Source organism: Aythya ferina (genome assembly GCF_964211825.1).
Source record: "Aythya ferina genome assembly, chromosome: 3".
Classification (NCBI taxonomy): domain Eukaryota; kingdom Metazoa; phylum Chordata; class Aves; order Anseriformes; family Anatidae; genus Aythya; species Aythya ferina.
Genome location: NC_140298.1, coordinates 104950271 through 104971279, shown reverse-complemented (window position 1 = coordinate 104971279; position 21009 = coordinate 104950271). Strand labels below are relative to the sequence as shown.

At 38.1% G+C, this 21009-nt stretch overlaps 1 protein-coding gene across 3 annotated transcripts in view; it reads left to right on the top strand.

Moving 5' to 3' along the window:
• The window catches only part of ROCK2 (Rho associated coiled-coil containing protein kinase 2), a 103252-nt gene that overhangs the window by 29855 nt on the left and 52388 nt on the right, over nt 1–21009 (top strand). For all 3 annotated transcript variants that reach the window (XM_084516020.1, XM_084516019.1, XM_084516021.1), the window contains exon 2: nt 12510–12591. In XM_084516020.1, the coding sequence (XP_084372146.1) occupies nt 12510–12591 (82 nt within the window). The remainder of the gene's footprint in view (nt 1–12509; nt 12592–21009) is intronic.

Here is a 21009-nt window from a genome sequence, read left to right as displayed (position 1 = left end):
AGTCCCTGCAGGAGAGCAGTGTGTGTCCCAGGAGACAGCAGCAAAAAAGCTTACCCAGTCTTTTCTGTGCCTTCTGTCACTAGCTCTCCTACCCCAGTGAGAAAGCCTGCCCACGTGTACTTACTTTTGCTGATGATTCGCTAGTAGCAGCCTTTCTTACTGCCCTTCATATCCTTTCATTGCCAGGATATGAATGTCTGTGTGCAAGGATATACATGTCTGCATATGTATTGTGGTTTTGCAAGGGCAGCGTAACTTTAAGTTCGAGAGAAGTAGGTTTAATCACAGCCATTCCAATATTTAGTTGCTGGAAGAGGAATCTGCAAATTGATTGATAACACAGAGTATAACAAGATGCACTGGCTGGAAGTTATGGCTAGATAAAGTGATCAGAAGTCAAGAGCTGTTGTTTTTCCCAGTTTGTGATTGACTGTGATGGAAATTTGTATTTTATAATGAATTTTTCTTACTTCTAAAGCAAGGTTCTGCACGTATCTTGACATTAAAGTCTTATTTTAAAATCCTCAGATTTTAGTGACTAAGCAACCATTTTTTCTTCCATGACTGAATTCTTTTATTGATGAAGTAGTTGAAAAATTCTTCAGAAGAAATTACCTGATCTCTTCCATGCCCCTTTGGACCACCTCTTTATTACCAAAATCTGTTCCCAGCATTATGGGTTAGTTGTTTGCAATGTCAAAGTCCTGACTGATCTTCTAAATGAAATACCTAATCAATATCTACTTATGTACATAATAAACTTTTTGCTTAGGGACTTGAAAAATTAGCAATAACAGCGGACGATTACAGTAGACCCTCACTTCATCAGGCTTTCTGAATTAAGTCTGTCAAAATTTGTAGAGAAGAGGTTCCTGTTAACCAAAGCCTGTTCAACTTTTTTTTTTTTTTTTTTTTAACAATAAAGAAAATCCTTATTTAAGGACTATCTTCTGCTGAACCAGACATTTTTGGACCAATGGTGCCGACTTGCATATGCTCAGTTCAAATGTAATTGTAGAATCACAGAATAATTCAGCTTTGAAGACCTCGGGAGGTCATCTGGGTTCAGCCCCTGCTCAAAGCAGCTACTTAATGTCTATGCCAAGTGTGATTCTGGTCTGTTGTTTTTTTTTTTTTTTTACAGGACAGCCAGTTATGTGGTTTTCTTCTCTTTTTATTTTTGTCACTATTTCAGTAATAGGAAATTTCTTCAAATGATTTCATGACATATTCTTTTTATTCCAGAGACAAACATGGAAGATCAAACACTGCTAGTTGAACTTACCATTAAATCTAGTTGGTGTTTCTTTCCACTGCAAGAAGCGGAGGCTAGTGACCTCTTAAATACCTTTTTATTGTTGAAGTTGGTGAGAAAATTTCAGTTCATTGATGAAAAATAGTCCTCATGAATTTTACATAGGATGGAAGATTAGTCTAATCAGGCCCTAAAAGCATATGTTTTGAGTTTTCAGCATAATTCATCTACAAAAGTTCCTCTTACGCTTTATAAATCCTAGAATATCTCATTAGTAGTAGTCCTGACACGGGAATTGGAATTTAATTGGTATTTCTGTATTATTAGGTATTTAAACATATTTTCATTATGTAAGTTTATTTTATCGAAGAGTTCATTATCTATTTGAGAGACAAAATTATTAGTAAATTTGATTGCAGGCAAGTCATCAGTGAAGGTTGTTTCTAGGGGAGGGTGCATATTGGATGGTGGAGCAGGATATTGCAATGTGCTTATTTGCAACTCCAAATGAAGTTAACCTTATGTATGAAGTGGGAGTTATGCTTTAGGAACACATGGTTCTACTAAAGAAAGTCACTAACCTTTCCTCAAACTGATTCCATAGAATTAGATGCCCTTTTTAAAATTCGTAATAGAAAAGATAAATCCTGTGTTAGCTAAGATTTTGAATGGGTACAAATACTGTCAGTTTGCCTTAAAAAATAAGGCGTTCATACAATATTTTCTTGAAATATGCTTTTAATTAAATAGGCTAAAATGATTTGTAATTTTCCTTTGTCAAATTTATTTCTGTGAGACATTTTTTAGGGCTGCTTAGCTTCTTTGGATTAAAATAATCATCTCCTTACCAATATATAATGCATATATATTATTGCAAAAATAAAAACTGGTTTTCTTTATGTTGATAAACTTTTGCTTCAATTATTTGAGATATTGGTGGTTGGTATAAATTATTGTGCGTAGTCATTTTGTTTAAATTCCATTAATTTTCTTCCACTGTTATTAGGTAGGTACTCATTCAAAGCAAATCTTAAGCTAATTGTCTTGTATGTAATACTCTCTTTTACCTGCAGACTCCCTTTCTCCTGGCAGTCATTTTTACAATTATTTCCTTTTCCGATTGTTTTTCATAAAACATATCCATGTGTTAGTATGTAATGCAGCAGTAAATGGTAAAACTCTCTTTTGTCTATTTCTATTTGACATGAATTGTTTCTCCCCTGGTGTGGAAACAGGGCTGTTTTTGCTAGTTTATGGGTCAAAGCATTCTGATGCTTGCTGGATTAGTCTGGTTATCTTGACCTTTTAAAAAATAAAAATAAAAAATCAATCTGTGACAGTGAGTCTTCTACATTTCTCCATGTGGCATGAAAATTGTTTACTCCAAAGTTAGATGTGGTTTTGATTGCTTCAGTTTTATTTATCACTTTAACTGGAAATCAGGGTTCATGGAATTATATTTTAAGATATATGTGGTGCTGCTGATCAGTATGCTGACATCAACTTTGAGGTTAGGCAGGAGATACCATGATAAGCAAACTATTATTTATTGGGGTCAGAAATATTCTAAACAGTTGCTGATATTTTTAGTACTGGGAGGTTTTGTAATCATTTGTTCTGAATCAGTGACTGGCGGAAAAAAAAATAAAAGTCCTTTTGTTACTTTAGTTAATCTCACTTTTAGAGGAGGATGATTCTAAATGGCATCTTGATTTTTTTTTCTTTCAGGTCTGTTTTTTTGACTATTCTAGTTACTATGAAGCAGCTTGTTGCCATTTTCATTATATACTCTAATAAGCGTTCTTTTTAGTTGCCAGATTGGTTGTTACATCTTATTATCCAAGACTGCTAAATAGATTAGTAAAACATATATATGAAGAAATAGATATGAAATATATTTATCTAAAAATAAGCTCATTGTGAAATTGAGGGATAAATGTCTCAGGTGGTGCAAGGTGCAGTGTCTTGTTGCTGAAACTCGCTTCACAGATTGAGCTGCTTGAGGGTAAGAAAAGATAAATAGAAACATTTTTAATGATGGAGAAGCAGAGCCCTTAATTAATATGAAACAAGGATGGCCTTGTGGTGAAAACAGGACTTTAAGAATAGACTGTACATCTGTCTCCTACCTCAACCGCAGATGAGCTCCCTGACCTTTTATCTGGGTTTTTTGTATTACCACTGATTCCTGCAGCTGTAGGCTTTGAAAGTCCTGCTTAGGAAAACAGAGATGAATAAGATGTGGCATTTTCCATTTGGATTTTTATGGAACAGTAGGTAATTTCACTTTTTCAGGGTGTCAGAGAAGCAGTTTTAGGTTTGTGTTTGTTTTCTGTGCATTTTTAGATAGTTTGCTTGCAGTTCTAGTATTCGTGCTGTTCTGCTTGATTGCTTGGGAGAACTTCTGAATCGATGCATAAATGGCTTGCTGCAGGAGAGTTAACAGTGGAAATGACCATACTGCTTTTGTTCTCTTGTTAAGAAGCTAAGCTTACTATTAAAGGCCTTGGAGAATTCAAATTAATAGGAAATTATCCCCAGTGTTACTTTAACAGGGTTGCAATTCTGGGCTTCAGTACATAGTAATTTTTGAAAGCAAAAAGAATTCTAAAATCAAAGTTAACTAAAGAACATGGAAATGTACAGTGACTTCAGATAAAAACAGATTATGCTGAACTGCTGAATTTTCCATGGCTACAGTGCTAACTAGCAAAACATGCAGACCTGTTTTATTCTACTAAGGTTTAAGGAGAAAATAGCAGCAACTGGTTTGGCAGAGAAACAACTAATTAATGTATTTGGGAAGAAAACATGCATTTTTGCAATGGTTAACTGTTTAATCATTGTTCTTATTGAAATGAATAATATTTTAAAGATTAAATTGCTGTACCTTTGCCCACAGCTCCCGATATACTCTTTTTCTCAGTCCTCTCTCTCTGGCTTAAGTTCCTGCTTTTATGCATTTCTTCAACTCATTTATGAAGAGTTTCCAAGTAGTCTTGGAAGGGATTTTAGGGATCACTAGCACAGTCGTCATCTGAGAGGTAGGATACATGGTTGTATAGATCTGCTGTTGCAGCTATTTGTCTAACCCTTGTAAGGCAGATTTCTCTGCTTCATTATGTCATATTATGTCAGTTTGTCACAATTGCTACTTAGATTTTATTTTTTTTTCCTAATCTGTAACCTAAATCTTTACTCCAAACTCAGCTAATTTCTTACCGTGTTTCTGGTAATGTGGGGAAACATCCATCCATCACCACTCATAACAGCTTTTTACATTCTGAAAAGAGATGTCATGTCTCCTGTTAAGCTGATCTTTTTTAAGACTGAAGACTCTGGTTTCAACAGTGTTCCCTTGTACATGTTGCTTATCACTTACTGCTCTTGTTAGCCTCCCCTCAGTTGTCTTCCAGCTGCTGCTCTTTTGCAATCCTTATAGGGATTCACAGAGTTGGACACAATAATCTGGTTTAGACTATAACAGTACATAAACAACATGAGTCCTCTGTGAGGTTTTACACAGTGAACCTCCTGTTTATACAGCCTAGATTTGACTTCTGGTCTGCTATAACTCTGTGTCTTTTATTGTTATCTTACTGTTTACTAATTATTCCCATTTTCATGTTATTTAAATTAAAGTTCTCTCAAAAGCGTATGTTGGTGGGTTCTTTTTTTTTGTGCTCACCCCTTGAGTTGATGTTATTTAAATTAATATTTCTTCAAGATCATTTAAATTACAATAAAATAGAATTTTATTTATAATATATATTATATTATTACAATAATATAGAATTTTATTTTATCAGAATTCCGTGCCTTGGTATCACTTGCTGATTTTTGTTTGCTTGTAACAGATAAATTACTCGTTTTTTTGCTTTATTGTGGTAATGAAAATACCGCGTTGAACTGGAACAGGACAAACCCAGGTTAATTTATTTGACACACTTTTTGAAGTCTTATACCAAACTCCTGATAATTACCTTTCAGACATTTTCTCCATGATTCCCTGGACAGTATAATTCTTTATTTTTCTAAGAGAATGGTGAATCTTCTCTTTGATTCCTATAGTAAGATGCTCTGCTTTCTGTGTTCTACCAGAAATCAGTTACATAATACTATTCTATGTTTTCTTTGAGAGAGAGATACAAAAAACTTGCAATGTGGATCTTACCTCTTTTGGGTGTTTACAGATTAAAATCTTTTTCTCGCTCCCTCTCCCTGAGCACTCAGATCTATAGTTTGGAAGGTTGTCTCCCCCGATAGGTAATGCTTTGATACCGTGATACCCTGAAGGTAATGCTTTGGATGGCTCTTTTTAGTCCTGTTGATCTCTTCTGTTCTCCTGACTACTCAGAAAAATATTGACTGACTAGGACAGCCCCCTTAAGTATTCTAGAATGAATTTCAGTTGATGCTCTCAGGACATTTTCTCATCTGTAGTGAACATCACTATGATGTTTTCTTTTGTTCTTTTTCCTTGTAAGTATGTCCAGATGTATAACATTAAGGAAAAAAAGTTTGAAGAAAGCATGGAAAGCCTGAGCTTTCTGTGTTTGGTTTGTTTTTCTTAACCTATGATGGACTTTTATTTTCCAGTTCTCTTTTTTAACGTTTTCCCAAATTACTTGGAGGTAAGAGCAAAAGGTGTTTTGAGTAAGTTTGCAGATGATACTGTATTGGGAGGAGCTGTTGACTCCATTGAGGATGGGGAGGCCTTGCAGAGAGATCTGGACAAATTAGAGAGCTGGGCAATCACCAACAATATGAAGTTTAAAAAATCAAGTGCTGGAATCTGCACCTGGGAAGGGACGACCCTGGCTGCACATACAGAGTGGGGGACAACAGGCTGGAGATCAGCCCCACAGAAAGGGATCTGGAGGTTTTGCTTGATGGCAAATTGAATATGAGCCAGCAGTGTGTCCTGGCCAGCCATACCCTGGGGTGCATCAACCACAGCACTGCCAGCTGGGCATGGGAAGGGAATTGTCCTGCTCTGCTCTGCACTGTGCAGCCTCACCTCCAGCACTGTGTGCATTTTTGAGTGCCACGACATTACAAGGACATAAAACTATTAGAGAGTATTCAAATGAGGGTGACAAAGATGGCAAAGGGTCTAAAAATGAAGACATATGAGGAGTGGCTGAAATCACTCGATTTGTTCAGCCCAGAGCAGGGCAGGCTGAAGGGAGGCCTTATGGCGGCCTGCAGCTCCCTCAGAGGGGAGCAGAGGGGCAGGCGCTGAGCTCTGCTCTCTGGGGACAGAGACAGGACCAGAGGGAATGGCATGGAGCTGGGACCGGGGAGGGTCAGGCTGGGTGTCAGAAAAAAGTTCTTCACCAAGAAGGTGGTTGGGCACTGGGACAGGCTCCCCAGGGCAGTGGTCATGGTACCGAGCCTGACAGAGTTCAATAAGTGTTTGGACAGTGCTCTCAGACATAGGGTCTGATTTTGGGGTAGTCCTGTGTGGAACCAGGAGCTGGACTTGATGACCCTGATGGATCCTTTCCAACTCAGGATATTCTGTGATTCTATTTTAATCATCCTTAAGTAAAATATCTTCTGTCATTTCTACTTGTAAGCTCTAAGCAATTATACACCTTTGCTTTTCTGTTGTGCATGTTGCATCTTGAAAGATTGCTTTGTGGTTATTCTTCTGCTGGGCCTTAAGGATGAAGCTGTTTTCAGTCTGTTGTCATCCTGTCTTTATAATTGAAGAGTTTAACATAATACTGTAAAACCATTAAAATGTGCATGTAGGATGTAGCACATGATGACAGACACTGGGAGGTATTTCTTGTACAATGAAGAAAAATCTACATCTGTTCAATTGTAGACAGTATTTAAATCATGCGTCAATACTTGCTTATCTCCATATGATACAGAAATCAGATGGCAAGTACAACCCGTGAAGTATTTACAGACAAAGTTTGTGGCAACAACTCCTTTTAGGTTTCTAAAATATATATATATATATGCTTGGTACATGTCTGACCTTAAACCTGTTACTTAATGTTAAAGAACTTCCAGAAAAATAAGACCTTCTGACAATACATGTTGGCTGCATTATCGTGATGTGACTTATTCCTTCACATACTAATTAAATTTTAGTAAGATAAAAACAAATTATGAGGTATCCTAATGATCATTGGAGTAGGATAAACTTGGGAAAACAGTATGTTTGCCTTGCATATATCTATCAGTTCTTTTTCCTATTGTACGCTCTTATTGAGCTGTTAGCCTTATATTCAAAGGTAACTTCTATATTATGGAAAGAAGTAATTAGTCAGTAAAGACCAAAATCATTTAAGGGTCGATTTGGCATATAGAAGAATATAGTGGGGATTTAATCATGGTGTGAAGCATCATTAGATGGTCAGTTCACATGTGCATAGATTTAGGAAGTTCTGCTTTAAAAAGCACGTAGGCCAAGTTAGAAAAATGTAGTTTGAAGTTACAGACTTTTCTGTCCTTATTTCTTACTGCAGCATAGTTTATTAAATATTATTTGAGGATTTGGGAAGCTGGCAAAGGGGAAAGGAAAAGTGTTTTGGGTTTCTTACATGTAATGGTTTAGTGATTTTTTTCCAAATATTTCAGGGTTATGAATTGTTTCCTGTGAATACTAAGGAAGCATTTGATACTGCTGCTATTGAGTGTTCTTACTTTTTGGTTTTGATTTATTTTATTATTTTTTCTTGTCATGAAAATGAGAAGTAAATTGAAGTAGCCAAAGCTGTTTTGACATCCTGTGGAAAATATATGTGTGTGTCAACTTTGGACATGTTAAAATAGCTGTTTTAGTTTTAAAAATCAGAATTGGCATGGCATGGTTTAATTCTGTAAGGGCTTCAGTGACATTGCTGGGAGTTAACATTGAACTGGTTACTTGGAAGCTACCATTATTTTTCCCTGTAACAGTCCCTTTTGCCAGAGAGAGAAATCAAACATTTACTAGTTCTCATATCTCCTGATTTTTTCTTGCCTATTTTTTCTTGATTTTGTTCAGGTCTGTAACAGTGCAAGTTGCTCTCTGAGAAGGTAAAACTCCACGTTGTCCCCAGAGGCGATTTCTGCTACCGCAGTGGCCTAGAGCTCTTCTCTCCTGATGTAGGATGGTGGTGCAAAAATATCTACTTTGGACTTTACTGTTGGAAGACAATCTAGGGAGAGTGTTTCAGCCTGTTTGCCAAGAGCAAAAGGCTTTTAATGGAATGGTGTGGGCAGAGAGAGCTGTCTTTGCCAACAGCATGTTTGTTTGGAAGCTGCTATTTTTGTCCTGTTTAGCTTCTGAACCTTTTGTAATGGCAGAAAGAGGAAGCGAACAGTGAAATCACTTTAATAACATATTTCCTGGTTCAAGTGACTTATCTCTGAGGCCTAGACAGAGGAGATGTCATTTCCTGGATTGCTTATCTTTGGTTTGAGTGTTCTCTTTTACTGTGTAGTCTTTTGACCCAACCTAACTGTAGTGCAATTTTAGTGTTAAGTAATGTAAACAAGGCCTTTTAATGAAAATGTAAAGCTTTAAGGAAAGGCTTTTTAACAAAATGCTAACGTGCAAGACACAAGTCTTTCATAAAGTACGTTGATAAGAATTTGCAATCCGTTAACTTAAAATTATGTTTAAGAGCATAGAATCCTGTCTTTGAAATGTGCTAATAAGGTTTGTTCATGGGGATACAAACAAATTGACACTGTTTGTTATGATGCTGATACTAATCACCTCTCTGATGCCAACTGCATCGCAATATCCACAAGAGCTAGGAGACTTCCAAATAGTTACCAGGCAGTTGTGCCCTTCTCAAATTTCTGTTTGTTAATAGCTGCTTGTGAAAATTGTTACCCGCAGTCCATGAAAAGGAGACAGCTAATCAAAAATTATCTGCAAATATTGTTCTCAGTATTTTTATATTTCTGCACCTCCTTCCCCCACCCAATAAATAAATAATGTACAGCTCAGTTTAAGTTAGAAGTTATGGTTCTTTTGAACCTTGTCATCCAGCTTCACTAAAATGTTTGTTGGGGTTGCTAACTTTGTTATTTTACCTTCATGAATAAGATATAAATAGAGCACACTAACAATGTTTTACTTGGGCAGCCTCTAAAATACCTTTGCCTAAAAAACATTAAAATAGGAAGTGAGCTCCCCTCTCTTCTCCCTCAAAAATATGAAGAACAGAAATGTGCCTCACTGATTTGTGTTGACACAGAGTGCTTTTACATTTACGTAGTTAGGTGTTGTTAGAGCTTGACTACCAGCTCATTGGAATTGGGACTTCATTCTGCTAGGTTAAATTTTAAAAGATGGCCCATCTGTTCTCCATCGTATCATCCACTGGGGTCCTTTTCTACATGGTGCAAGGTAAAGATGTGTATTTCTGCTGACATGCAGACATACTCTGTCTGGTAGAATGAGTTGTCCTTTTTTGGAAGCCAGTACTTGCTAAATAAAGAGTTTGGAATGACATACTCTGTTACGTTATTTTGCAGGAAGTCGTCTGTGCTCAGAACACTTTCAGTTGGTTATGTCCAGGTCATCGGACACAACTCCTGTACAATCCATGCAGTGACTAATTCATGAGCACTTAACAGCTTTGTTACTTTGTTTTAGATTTTTTGTATCTTTCATAAAAATTTAATCAAACTTAAGAATAGGTACTATGTCTTCTGTCCCTCTGAAAGATGGGTACGATGTCCAATGCATCACTCCTTTCTCCTTAATGGGTCTTGCAGGGGCAGTTACGATCAAGACTTAAGTACTGGCTATAACCATTGTTCTTAAAGTAATTAACAAGTGATACTGTGCATTATTCATTGCCTTCCCTTTGGGCTTACTGACGCTTTTATGTTTGCTTTAATAAAGAGGTTCTAAAAAGTTATGTCTAAAAGAAAAATAAAAAAGGTCTAAAAAGTGAAGCCTGTGCCTGGGGTTATTCCTCCCCTGCTGCATTTCCCCTTGATGTTCTCGCTGTGCAGTTGAGGTCCATTTGGATAGCAGCCCAGCCCTCTGGTGTGTCAGCCGCGTGCCCTAGTTTATTTTTGTTTGTTTGCAGTGTGCAGCAAGTCATTAATAAAGACGTTAAACATTACTGGCCCCAGTATCGAGCCTTGGGGTGTACCACTAGCGACTGGCCTTCCACTGGACTTTCTGCCAGTGATCAAAGTCTTCCAGGCCCAGTCTTCCAGCCAGTCTTCAATCCTCTCACCTCCCACTTGTGTAACCCATGCTTTGTCAGCTTGTTTCTGAGCATGCAGTGGAAGACAGTGCCAAAATCTTTAGAGTTGAGGTAAACAACATCAACTGTTTTCCCCTTATCCACCAAATTAGTTGCCTCATTACAGAAGGCTATCAGCTTGGTAAAGCGTGATTGCCTGTTCATAAATCCATGCTGACTGTTACTGATCACCTTGCTGTTCATGTGTTTGGAACTGGTTTTCAGGAGCATTTTCTCCATCCCCTTCCCTCACCTCCAGGTCAGCCTTGGGTTTCCTGACACTGTGCCTGCACGATGGGACATCAGCTCCGTCCTCCTGGGTCACCTGCCCTCACTGCTTTTCATGTCTGAGTGCAGCTCTTTCCTCATCCAGGCAGGCCTCCTGCTTCCTTTTCTTGATTTCCTACTTGTTGGGATGACCTTTCAAGAGTTTTTGCCTTTGATGAAGTTTTATGCTTCATGCAATGTTTTAATGCATCTGTGAGTCTGATGTTTTATGATTACGTCAAATACAATAATTGTAGTCCAGTTAGGAACCCCACAGATGATCCTAATGAGATGCTAATTATGTTTTCACACCAATTAAACAAAGAGGAAAGGCAAGCTTGTAGTCTCTGACCTTTAGTCATCTGTATAGGAAATCACACAAATACATCTGTAATTCCTTCAGCAACTCCTGTTTTCCATAAACGGTCTCGTGGCTGCTAGCGATGTTTCCCAAGACACTTTCATTTGCTAGGAGGCAAAACAAATAAGATAAAATATAAAAACAGTGCAATTGAGTCTCTCAGTTTTGAAAATGTGCTTAATCATTAATGTTTTATGCGGTGAAACTGAAAAGTGACATCTCTAGGGATGAGGCTGTCTTATTTGTATATATACATATGTAGCACAGGCTGGCATTTGGTGGGTATCTAATAATCTTGGGCCCTGCCTTTAAATATACCTATCCAAGTAGGTATATTATTAGAGATGATAATAATTTTAGTGAGATTTGCAACAGAAACAATCCCTTACCGGGCATTTTTAAAAATAAACAAGTGGGTTGGTAGCTATAGCTATGATTCTGTAGCCTCATTTATGAGTGTCGGGTATTGAAAGGCTGTGCAGTTCTGTTGGTTGCTTATTAATACACATGATGAGGTCTCTGGCTAAAATCTCTGTGCCCTGCTCATGCTCAGAAATCTTAAGAAGCAATCTCAGGGTTTTGTTCTTAAAGCAGTGAACAAAACTGGCAGTTCAGGTAAAATGCTGAAGATGCTGAGTATGAATGCAGTCTCTGGCTCCTAGTGGCTGAAACTAATTTTTATTTTTATTTGTCTTTATGTTACTGGAAAAGGCTGTGTGTTATGGAGCATAATCTGTGAAATTCTTCTAGGTTGCTGAAAGGTGGAATTGAGTTTAAGCCTTGGAGCAGGCATTTAAAAGACTATTTTTAGGTCAGACTTTGGTGATGTTGTTCTTTGCTGTTCTGAGAGGTCTCGGGTGTGGAGATGGCAGCGTTGATAGCTGATGAAAGCATTGATTAGCAGAATGGTTCACAGGCTTCTGCTTTATTTTTTTGACTCACCTCAAAATTAAGCAGTATCGTTTTGTGAGCTTGAATTATGTGGTGAACCTTCATGCCTTCCTTCCAAGAGCAAAAATATGCTGTCAGATTTTGAACAGCCAGAATAAGAAGGTAGAGACAACGTGATCAAAATAATAGTGTGGGTAATTAAATCCGTCTTTAAGCATTAGGATTGCTTACTGGTTAAGATTAAAACTACTCCTTCAGTTTAAGTCCCAGTGCCGCTAATTAGTGGTAGTGTATCTGCACTGTTTCTAGACCAGTCTGGAACCTGTCATTGTGTTTTGTGTGCTGCTTTGGGGTGAGTGGTGTATAAGCACACTTGAGAGCTTGTTTTATTTTCCTGCTAGGAATATAACACATGTTTAAATAACATACAACCAGTCTCAGTGCAGTATCTCTTAAGAAAAGTGGTGTAGTAATTATTATTTTAGTACTCAGTTAACATATTTTTATTTCTTTTCAGGATGGCTTGAATTCTTTGGTCCTTGATCTGGATTACCCAGCGCTGAGGAAGAACAAGAATATTGATAATTTCCTAAATAGATGTAAGTTGCAAGCGGCCTTTTAACGACATTGTTGTGATTGTAGTTGTAGAAACTGAGTGGTCACAAATGCATTGCTGATTTTTTTTTTTACTAATTATTGTACCTCTGACTTTATTAAGAAAGATGTTAAAGAAAGCTTTGAAGGACCACTTGTTACAGAGATGTTTCATTTTAAGGAGTTGTTATATTGGTGAAAATGTATTGGAAAATACTGACTGTAGAGTGTAATTTTTACAACTACAGTTAGAAAAATCCTTCTGTGTTAAATATTTATTTTGATTATGTGCTGTGAAGTAATTTGCAAAACATATCCCAGTTATTATAAATTATGCAAGTAAGAATTATGCAAAATGTAAACACTGTATATAAAGTCTTATTTAACCAGACGTCTTCTGTTGATTTTAAAACTTAATTATTGTACCTTAAAATCTATGGGTGCATTTTTGGACCTTCGTGTAAATGCTTGATTCTGTGCAAATTAATTGTAGACAGGATCTAAACATTTATTGAGCATGTGAAAATGTAAGACTGTTACAGTAAGAGTTAACTTTATTTTGATTTTAAGAGTAACTGTACTTTATCTTTTTAAAATGTTTTTCAGCCATGTATGTATGTACATAAACAAAATATTGTACAAATAGTGGGTTATTTGATTTAAAATACATGTTGCAGTGAGTAAGGCTTTTTGGGATAACTCTTTGTTGTTTACACTAAAAAAATTTGCATGTGTCAAGGTTACTGTGAATGCAGTCTATCAGCCACTCCTCTTGATTCATTTCCAGTAAGAATTATGAGGCTGCTCTCCATTGCTCTAGGACTTCTTTGAATTTCCATGCCTCTCAAATAAGTGGTTGCTGGCGTAGTCCTTTGTAGTGAGTTCTCATGTTTGGAGTTCAGTGCTTCTCTGTGAAGTTTTGCAGAGCTCTATAGCTTGAATACAGAATAAATAAGAAGCGGCAGGTTAGAAGTGGAGGCATACCTTGGGATTTTTCATAGTCCTAAGTTAAAATGAATGCAAGTAGATATTTTTAAAAGAAGAAAGGTCAGGAACAGGATTTTAGGTAATTTTGTTACCTGCAACTGTGTATTGTAAGTGAATATTCCCTGAATATTCTTGCTGTCTGTTCCCTTTTCTGAAGACTGCTGCTCCTTCTTCTATCTGAGATCTAAAGCATACCACAGGCTCTTGCACACACCAGCATGTGCTTTTGGCCTGTAATGTGTTGGATGGAGCTGGTTGCATCCTGCTCTGATCTGTGCATCCTGCTGGCGCATGAATATTTCCTCTCCTCTGCTTCCAAAGTGCCATCAGGTTGGGGAGAGATGCTGGGGATGGCCAGCAGCTGTCTTGTTCCCTCCCACTTCTCTGCCACACACCAGAGATTTCTGGCACCAACTCACTAAGGGTTAATTGGATTCATTTGCACGCTGTTGCCTAACGTGGCATGCTCTAATATGGGAAAATGCAGGTCAGATCTTATAGATCCTGTATTTTGCCAAATGATGAGCTAACAATTGCATTTAAAACCTCAAGCATTTATTTCACTGCACAGAGTCTGCTTTCTAAATTGACACTGTAATTTCCCACAGAAATATTTTCTTCTTGCCTTTAAACTTTTATTTTTTAATACTATTTTCACATAAAATCATGCTTAATTTATCTTCAGTATGAATGACCTGGTGCTCAGGGACATGGTTTAGTGGGTGACATTGGCAGTAGGCTGATGGTTGGACAAGATGATCTTGGAGGTCTTTTCCAACCTTACTGATTCTATGATTCTATGATTCTATGATTCTATGATTCCTTCTTCTATCTCAGCTTCTCTCTTGTTGCTGTGTTAAATATTACTCAGTATCTGATGTGGCAGCCATGCTACCAGCAGTGGCAGAAACACAATCATCTTCTGTGGTTCACAGTTTTATTACTGCTTTTGTTTTTGAAGTCAACTGACAGTTTTTGGTTGAAATAGATGAATAATAGATAAAGAGACCTCAGACCTCAGATGTGTCTTTAAAAATCTGTCACTTACAGTTAGACAAGTCTTTAAATTCACAGTAGTTAATAAAGAGTTTTCACTTTATCCTTACCTGTTGTACTTTGGAGGGTGAGGGGGAGAAGAAACCAAAAATGTGTAAGAGGTGACTATTTTGGTTCACACGTTGTGAAGTCATTCATCTCTTTAAAGAATTTACCGATGTAACTTGTGTTTTGGTACTGCCTGGGAAAGAAAGAAAAGTAGTGCTGCATATCTTCTGTGACTTACACCTTTTTAAAAAAGTGTTTTGAAGTGAGAATTTTCTAGACCTTTGAAGCTGGTAATGCATTGGCATTGCAACTGAAAGAATCAGAAACCTGCGATTTGTTTCAGTCTTGTCCAATTCAGGTGTGTGTGGTTTGTTTGAACCAGGCTGGGGAACTGATCCGAATTAATGCAGATGGTGGGTTGGTAGTTTTGTTGGTTTATTTCTGTTAGAACAAGTCAGGCAAAAAAAAAAAAAAAGACCAGTTTCAGATTTTCATATCACTTCTCCATTACATGTACCAGCATAAAAGGATCTGATCAGGTACAGGAAAAAAAAAAAAACAAAATCAGATTCTTACTGTCCTTACTGTTTTATGCAATTTCAAGTTGAACCAATATTTTAAGTCTTTTTGGAAACCATTCTAAGTATCAGTTGAAGGGAAGAGTATACCCATGCTTGCTGAAGCCTCTTGCTGTTGTGGTGTTGGAAGAGGAGTTGGGAGTAGTATTAAATTTTATGGAACAGTAAGTTCTTCTCTTAGGTTAGGGAACAACGAGTTCTTGTCTCTTCTCATTTTTCTCAACATCTGAAGAGCTGTAGCAAATGCCTGGATGAGTTTTATTGTCAAAAGGTTCTGACAGACCTCTGCTGAGTGGTCTGTTCGGGGAATCTGGAGCCTGCATCCCTCCTCCAGGCAGAAGGGCGGCCTGAGGCAGCTGCAGAGAGGTGTCATGGCCATTTTGTGAGTTAAACACTCTATAATGCAAAGTAAAGGAAGTATTTTTATCCACATCATATGAATCTTTAAAATTTGTGCAAAATGGTGCAATAATCATGACAATTTTAGTCAATTTAATCAGTTCTTTCACAATACTGCTTTGAGAAGGGCGTTTATTTTTTACTATATTCCCAGGGATTTGAATATACCCTAATTCAAATTTACTGCAAGTCATTAGTAGAAGGTTTAATGTTTTATTGATGGCTTATTTTAATTTGAAATGTTTACGTCTCAGATGAGACATTAATTGATACTCAGCTCAACACGTATTTTCAAGCTGAAATTCAAGTGTTAGCTCATTTCACAAAGTTAAAATTTATTAATTGCTTGTACTGTAAGAGTTTGGTATATTCTGCTTCTGTTACCATTTTGCAGAAGAAGCCTCTTCATGTGTATGATAGCAAGAAACTTTTTTATCACCTGCTTTCCCTTATGTATGGGGTTCATGTGGCAAAGATTTGGAAGCAGGGGGGCTGCAGGGGCAGCCTCTGTGAGCAGAGCCCAGCAGCTGCCCCATGTCAGATCAGAGCCAGCTCCAAAAGGGACCTGCTGCTGGCCACATCTGAGCCAGTGGGTAATGGTGAGTGGGCCTCTGGGAGAGCAGATTGAAAGATTTAAGAAATAATAATAATAATAATAATAATAATAATAATAATAATAATAATAATAATAGCAACAAAAAATATAACCTGTTGCACAACAGCAGCTGGGAGAGGAGTGAGAAATGAGAGCAAAGCAGCCCCGCAGCCCCCAAGGTCAGTGCAGCAGGAGGGCAGGAGGTGCTCCAGGCAGGCAGCAGCAGTTCCCCTGTGGCCTGTGGAGAGGCCCCTGGTGGAGCAGGCTGTCCCCCTGCAGCCCATGGGTCTCACATGGAGCAGATCTCCACGCTGCAGCCCGTGGAGGAGCCCCTGGTGGAGCAGGTGGATGTGGCCTGGAGGAGGCTGAGGCCCATGGAGAGCCCACGCAGGAGCAGGGGGTCTGGGGGGAGCTGCAGCCCGTGGGGGACCCGTGCTGGAGCAGTTTGCTTCTGGGGGATGGACCCTGTGGTACGGAGCCATGTGGGAGCAGGGGCAGAGAGTGACTGTGAAGGAGCAGCCAAGACGAAGCTTCAGGGACTGACCACAGCCCCCATTCCCTGTTCCCCAATGCTGCTTGTTGGGGGGGGGAGGTGGTTTTAGTTTGCTTTTTTGTTTCTCACTGTTGTAGTCTGAAAGTGGTAGGCAATAAATTATATTAATCTCCCTGTGCCGAGTCTGTTTTGTCCATAACTCTAATTGTTGAGTGGTCTCCTTGTCCTTATTTTAGCCCTTAAGCCCTTTCCATCCTATTTTCTCCCCCTTTCTCTTTGAGGAGGGTGAGTGAGAGAGCAGTTGTGGTGGAGTTCAGATGCCCAAATGGGTAAAAGCCACCATGCCGTATTATTCTGTTTTCTTGCCATTTTTTCCAAAACATGGAACCAAAGTAGAGCATGTATTTATCACATGGGGCACATAAGTATTACCACTCCTTTTCAGTCTTCTAAATTGCTTTATTCTGCTGTTAGGATTCTGTTTAAACTGCTTTTTTTTCTCTGAGTATTCATGGGACAGGAAAGCATAACGTAATATCTCATTCCAAAAACAATGAGAGGAATTTCATAGTCCTCTGAGAACAAAAATTAGCTTGCTAATTTTAGAGGAGAAGCTTGAGTTTTCCAGGATGGTCTTGGTGTAATAAATCTTTCCTTTTCTTTTCCTTGCCTGTCATCTAGGCTATAACAACAGATTGAGTAAATTCTTCCAAGTCTCTTTTTCTGCCATCTGAGATTTGCTAAGTGTTGAATCATGTCTTGGTGGCTCATGCCTTTTTCAGGTTGTCTTCCACACAGGTACTACCACAGCCTGTTAGCTGCTTTAACTTCTGGGAGAAGGAAAATTAAATAATTAAGCAACAATTTTATGGACAAAATATATTTAATTGTTGATAATCTATTGTCAAGAATAGAAGGGAACGAAGAATGGTTTTTAAGGAAGACCAAGCTGCAAAGGGAGTGTTTCCATCAACACTCCTGGTACAATCCAGAAGGTCAGTTTAACTCCATAAACTGATCAACAACATTCTATGCATTGATTCCTATTGCAAGATGAACTTTTTGCAAAATTGACATTTCTAATTCCTTCCCTTACGTTTTGTTATGTCACTGAAGGTGCTATACAGTTACCAACAGAAATTCATTATGGCATTAATGCTTATCATGATTGTAACTCTGTGTTCCGTGCTTCATGTCAGTGACACAGGCAAAATGTTGCATGCCAAGAGAAATCTTAGAAATTTAGTTTTTATGTTGAGTTAATGAGTTAATTTCCCCTTTTATTTTCTCTTGGCTTCTTTAAGACTACTACTTGCCAGGTCACTGCAGCCACCAGAGCAGGTTTGGCTTCATTTTCATTTTTAATGCTGTCATTCTGTTAAGCGTAGTGATGGGGAGGTATCAAATCAATGTTTTCCAAGAGGAGCATGAGTTAGGCCCACAACATTTAAGACAGAATGTCTTGCATGTATAAACAAGTTACACAGAATCATAGAATGGTTTGGGTTGGAAGGGACCTTTACATATCAGCTAACCCAGTGCCCTTCCTTGGGCAGGGACATCTACATCAGGTTGCTTTATCCAACGTGATTTTGAACACTTCCTGTGATGGGGCATCCACAACTTCTCTGGGCGACATATTCCAGTACCTCACCACCCTCATCATAACACATTTGTTCCTTATATTCAGCCTATATCTACCCTCTTTTAGTTTAAAACCCTTATATCTTGTCCTGTCACTAAGGGCCCTGGTCTTTCTCTCTCTTTTTTTTTAAGCCCCTTTTTTGCATTAAATGGCTGTGCTAAGGTCTCCCTGGAGCCTTCTCTTCTCCAGGCTGAATAATCCCAAATCTCTCAGCCTGTTTTCTTGGGAGAAATGTTCCAGCACTTCGATCATTTTTGTGGCCCTCCTCTGAGCTGTGAAATATATGTTATTGTTATTAAATGGAAAATTAAAATTTTTCCATTTGGGTACGTTCAGGCTTACTTTCATTAGATCAGGGATGTCTCCTCTGTGAGGAAAGCTACTTGCTCTTTCTGTATATTCTATTCATTTTATCTGTGGAAAACAAGATGTATCTGTCTTTCTTTTCTCTGGAGGAGATGTTAGTCTGTCTGAAGCTGAGTCCTAGTTTTTGCGCCTTCCACAAGTTGCCCAGCAGCTTGCGTTCCCCAGACACCTTTACTTAATGCATACCTACCTCAGTATTTCTGTTGTGCTTTTTGTTTTGTTTAGGGAGGGTGTGAGATTGCAGCACTTCCTGGCTGTACTTCAGCTTCAGTTCTGGCTAGACTTTTGCCCACAGCAGCAACTTTCGACTTACTATACTTCATAGCAGCACTCTGTGATTTATTCTTACAGATCAGACATAGTCAAATTTCACTCCATTGCATTCTTAGTCCTCTATTCCTCGTATATGCACACCCCAGATCTGCCTGATACATGTTCTTTTTAACTTTCAAGGAAATAACTTGGATATGACACTTTTTTTTTTTTTTTTTAAAGAAGAAAAGCTTGCCTCGCCAGCCTCACCACCCTCAGTTTTGTACTTCTAGTTAGGTATTTATTCCATTTTCACCAGCACTTGTAACCTTCAGCTACATTCTTGCTGCCAGCTGTCAGTGACTGATCCAAACACTCTGCCCTTTCAGAAAGTGAAGCTTCGTTTGTTTAAAGGTTATAGTGCTATTTTCAAGTAGTAAATCAAAAGCTGTCTTTAAACACTCTTGCTATCTAGCATTCCTTGTCCTTCCTAATGAAGAAACCTGAATCATAGGTGATGATATTTTCACATTTTAGGAATTTTAACTCAAATGTCAGAGTGCCATCTTATTCTGGTACTGGGCAGTCCATCTAGTGTCTACATTTTAAGTTGATATTCTTCTTCTGCTGGACTTCCTGTTTTTGCAAATTGATGTGTAAGATATAATCTCTGGTATCTGTGCATACAAACTGAGCTGCATGAAACCTTCTGAAATGTTTTTCTGTAGTAAAAGGATAGTGTTGGAAAGGTCTCCTGCACCTTGAGTTAGGTCATGTTATGTGATACATGAACCAAATCATATGATTCAGCATGCTGCAGATATGACATTGCTTCAGGGTTTCTCTGAGCTTGCCTTCCTGCAGCCTGTGTTTTGCTTCAAGTTAGTTCCATGCTTTGATTATCTATTCCCTATCTGTTAAACTTTATGAGAAAACAGAAACTCCATCTGTATAAGTGACATCTATATAACACCCACAACATCTGTCTCTGTAGATTTTTTTTCAAAGATCATTAAATCTTGGAAGAGTAAGTAGTATTCTACCTTTAACACTTAACAGGGTTGATAAAACTGGTAATTCCTTAGCTGGTACCTCATTTGATTACACACATAAAATATATACAATATATATATTTATAGATATAAAAATACATATATCATTATATATATAATGTATTAACTGCAATACTGATTTTTAAAGGGTTTCACTGGAACTGTATTAAAATTGTTCATAATGTTTCTGTTATATTCTGAGAGCAGAAGTATTCCTGTGAGTTTCTGACCAATAATGAAGCTATGTAGATCTACACCCTACTATTACACATTTAAATCCATGCCATCTCATCTCGCACATCTCAAAACATTTGAAACATCTCAGAAACATTTGGAAATAAAATTGATGTGATTCCTCTCCCTTGTGACATGTAACATTGTGGGCTCAAACAAGTCAGAGAACAGCATATTCTCTCTGACATGAAATCTGCTGATACTCCTTCTCTACTGCTGCTTCCCTTAAGTTTGCATTGGTCCTCCCTGTCTTGTGCCAAAGCTTCTGATTTGCACTTGAATAAGTGCATTTCCTTCTCAGACTGCAAAATCAGCTCACAGCATGAACAAAATAATAAATTTTGCATGGGAGAGCCACTGTTGCTGTTGTATACTTGCTGCCTAAGCTCTAGAAAATGGTCTCTGCATTCTCTCAACTTCTTTTCCTGTTCACACTCTGGATTCTTTCACAAATCTTGTTGGTACACTGAATTTTGTGTGCCACAGTACTGTGAGCATTGAAAGCCCGCAGAATCATTGGACTGTAAAATGGAGCAGATTGGAAAGAACCTTTGGAGATCAGCTGGTCCAGCTCTGCTTGAAGGCAAAACAGTTTTGACATTACATCAGGTTATTCAGGGCCTTGTGCAGTTAAATTTTTAACATTTGCAAAGATGCAGTTCCCTTGGACAATCTGTACTGTGCTGATCACTTTCTTGGTGTGGATTTTTTTCCTAGTCTGTGGGATTTCTGATGTGCCAACTCATCTGTTGCCTGTTGTTCTTTCAGTCTGCACCTC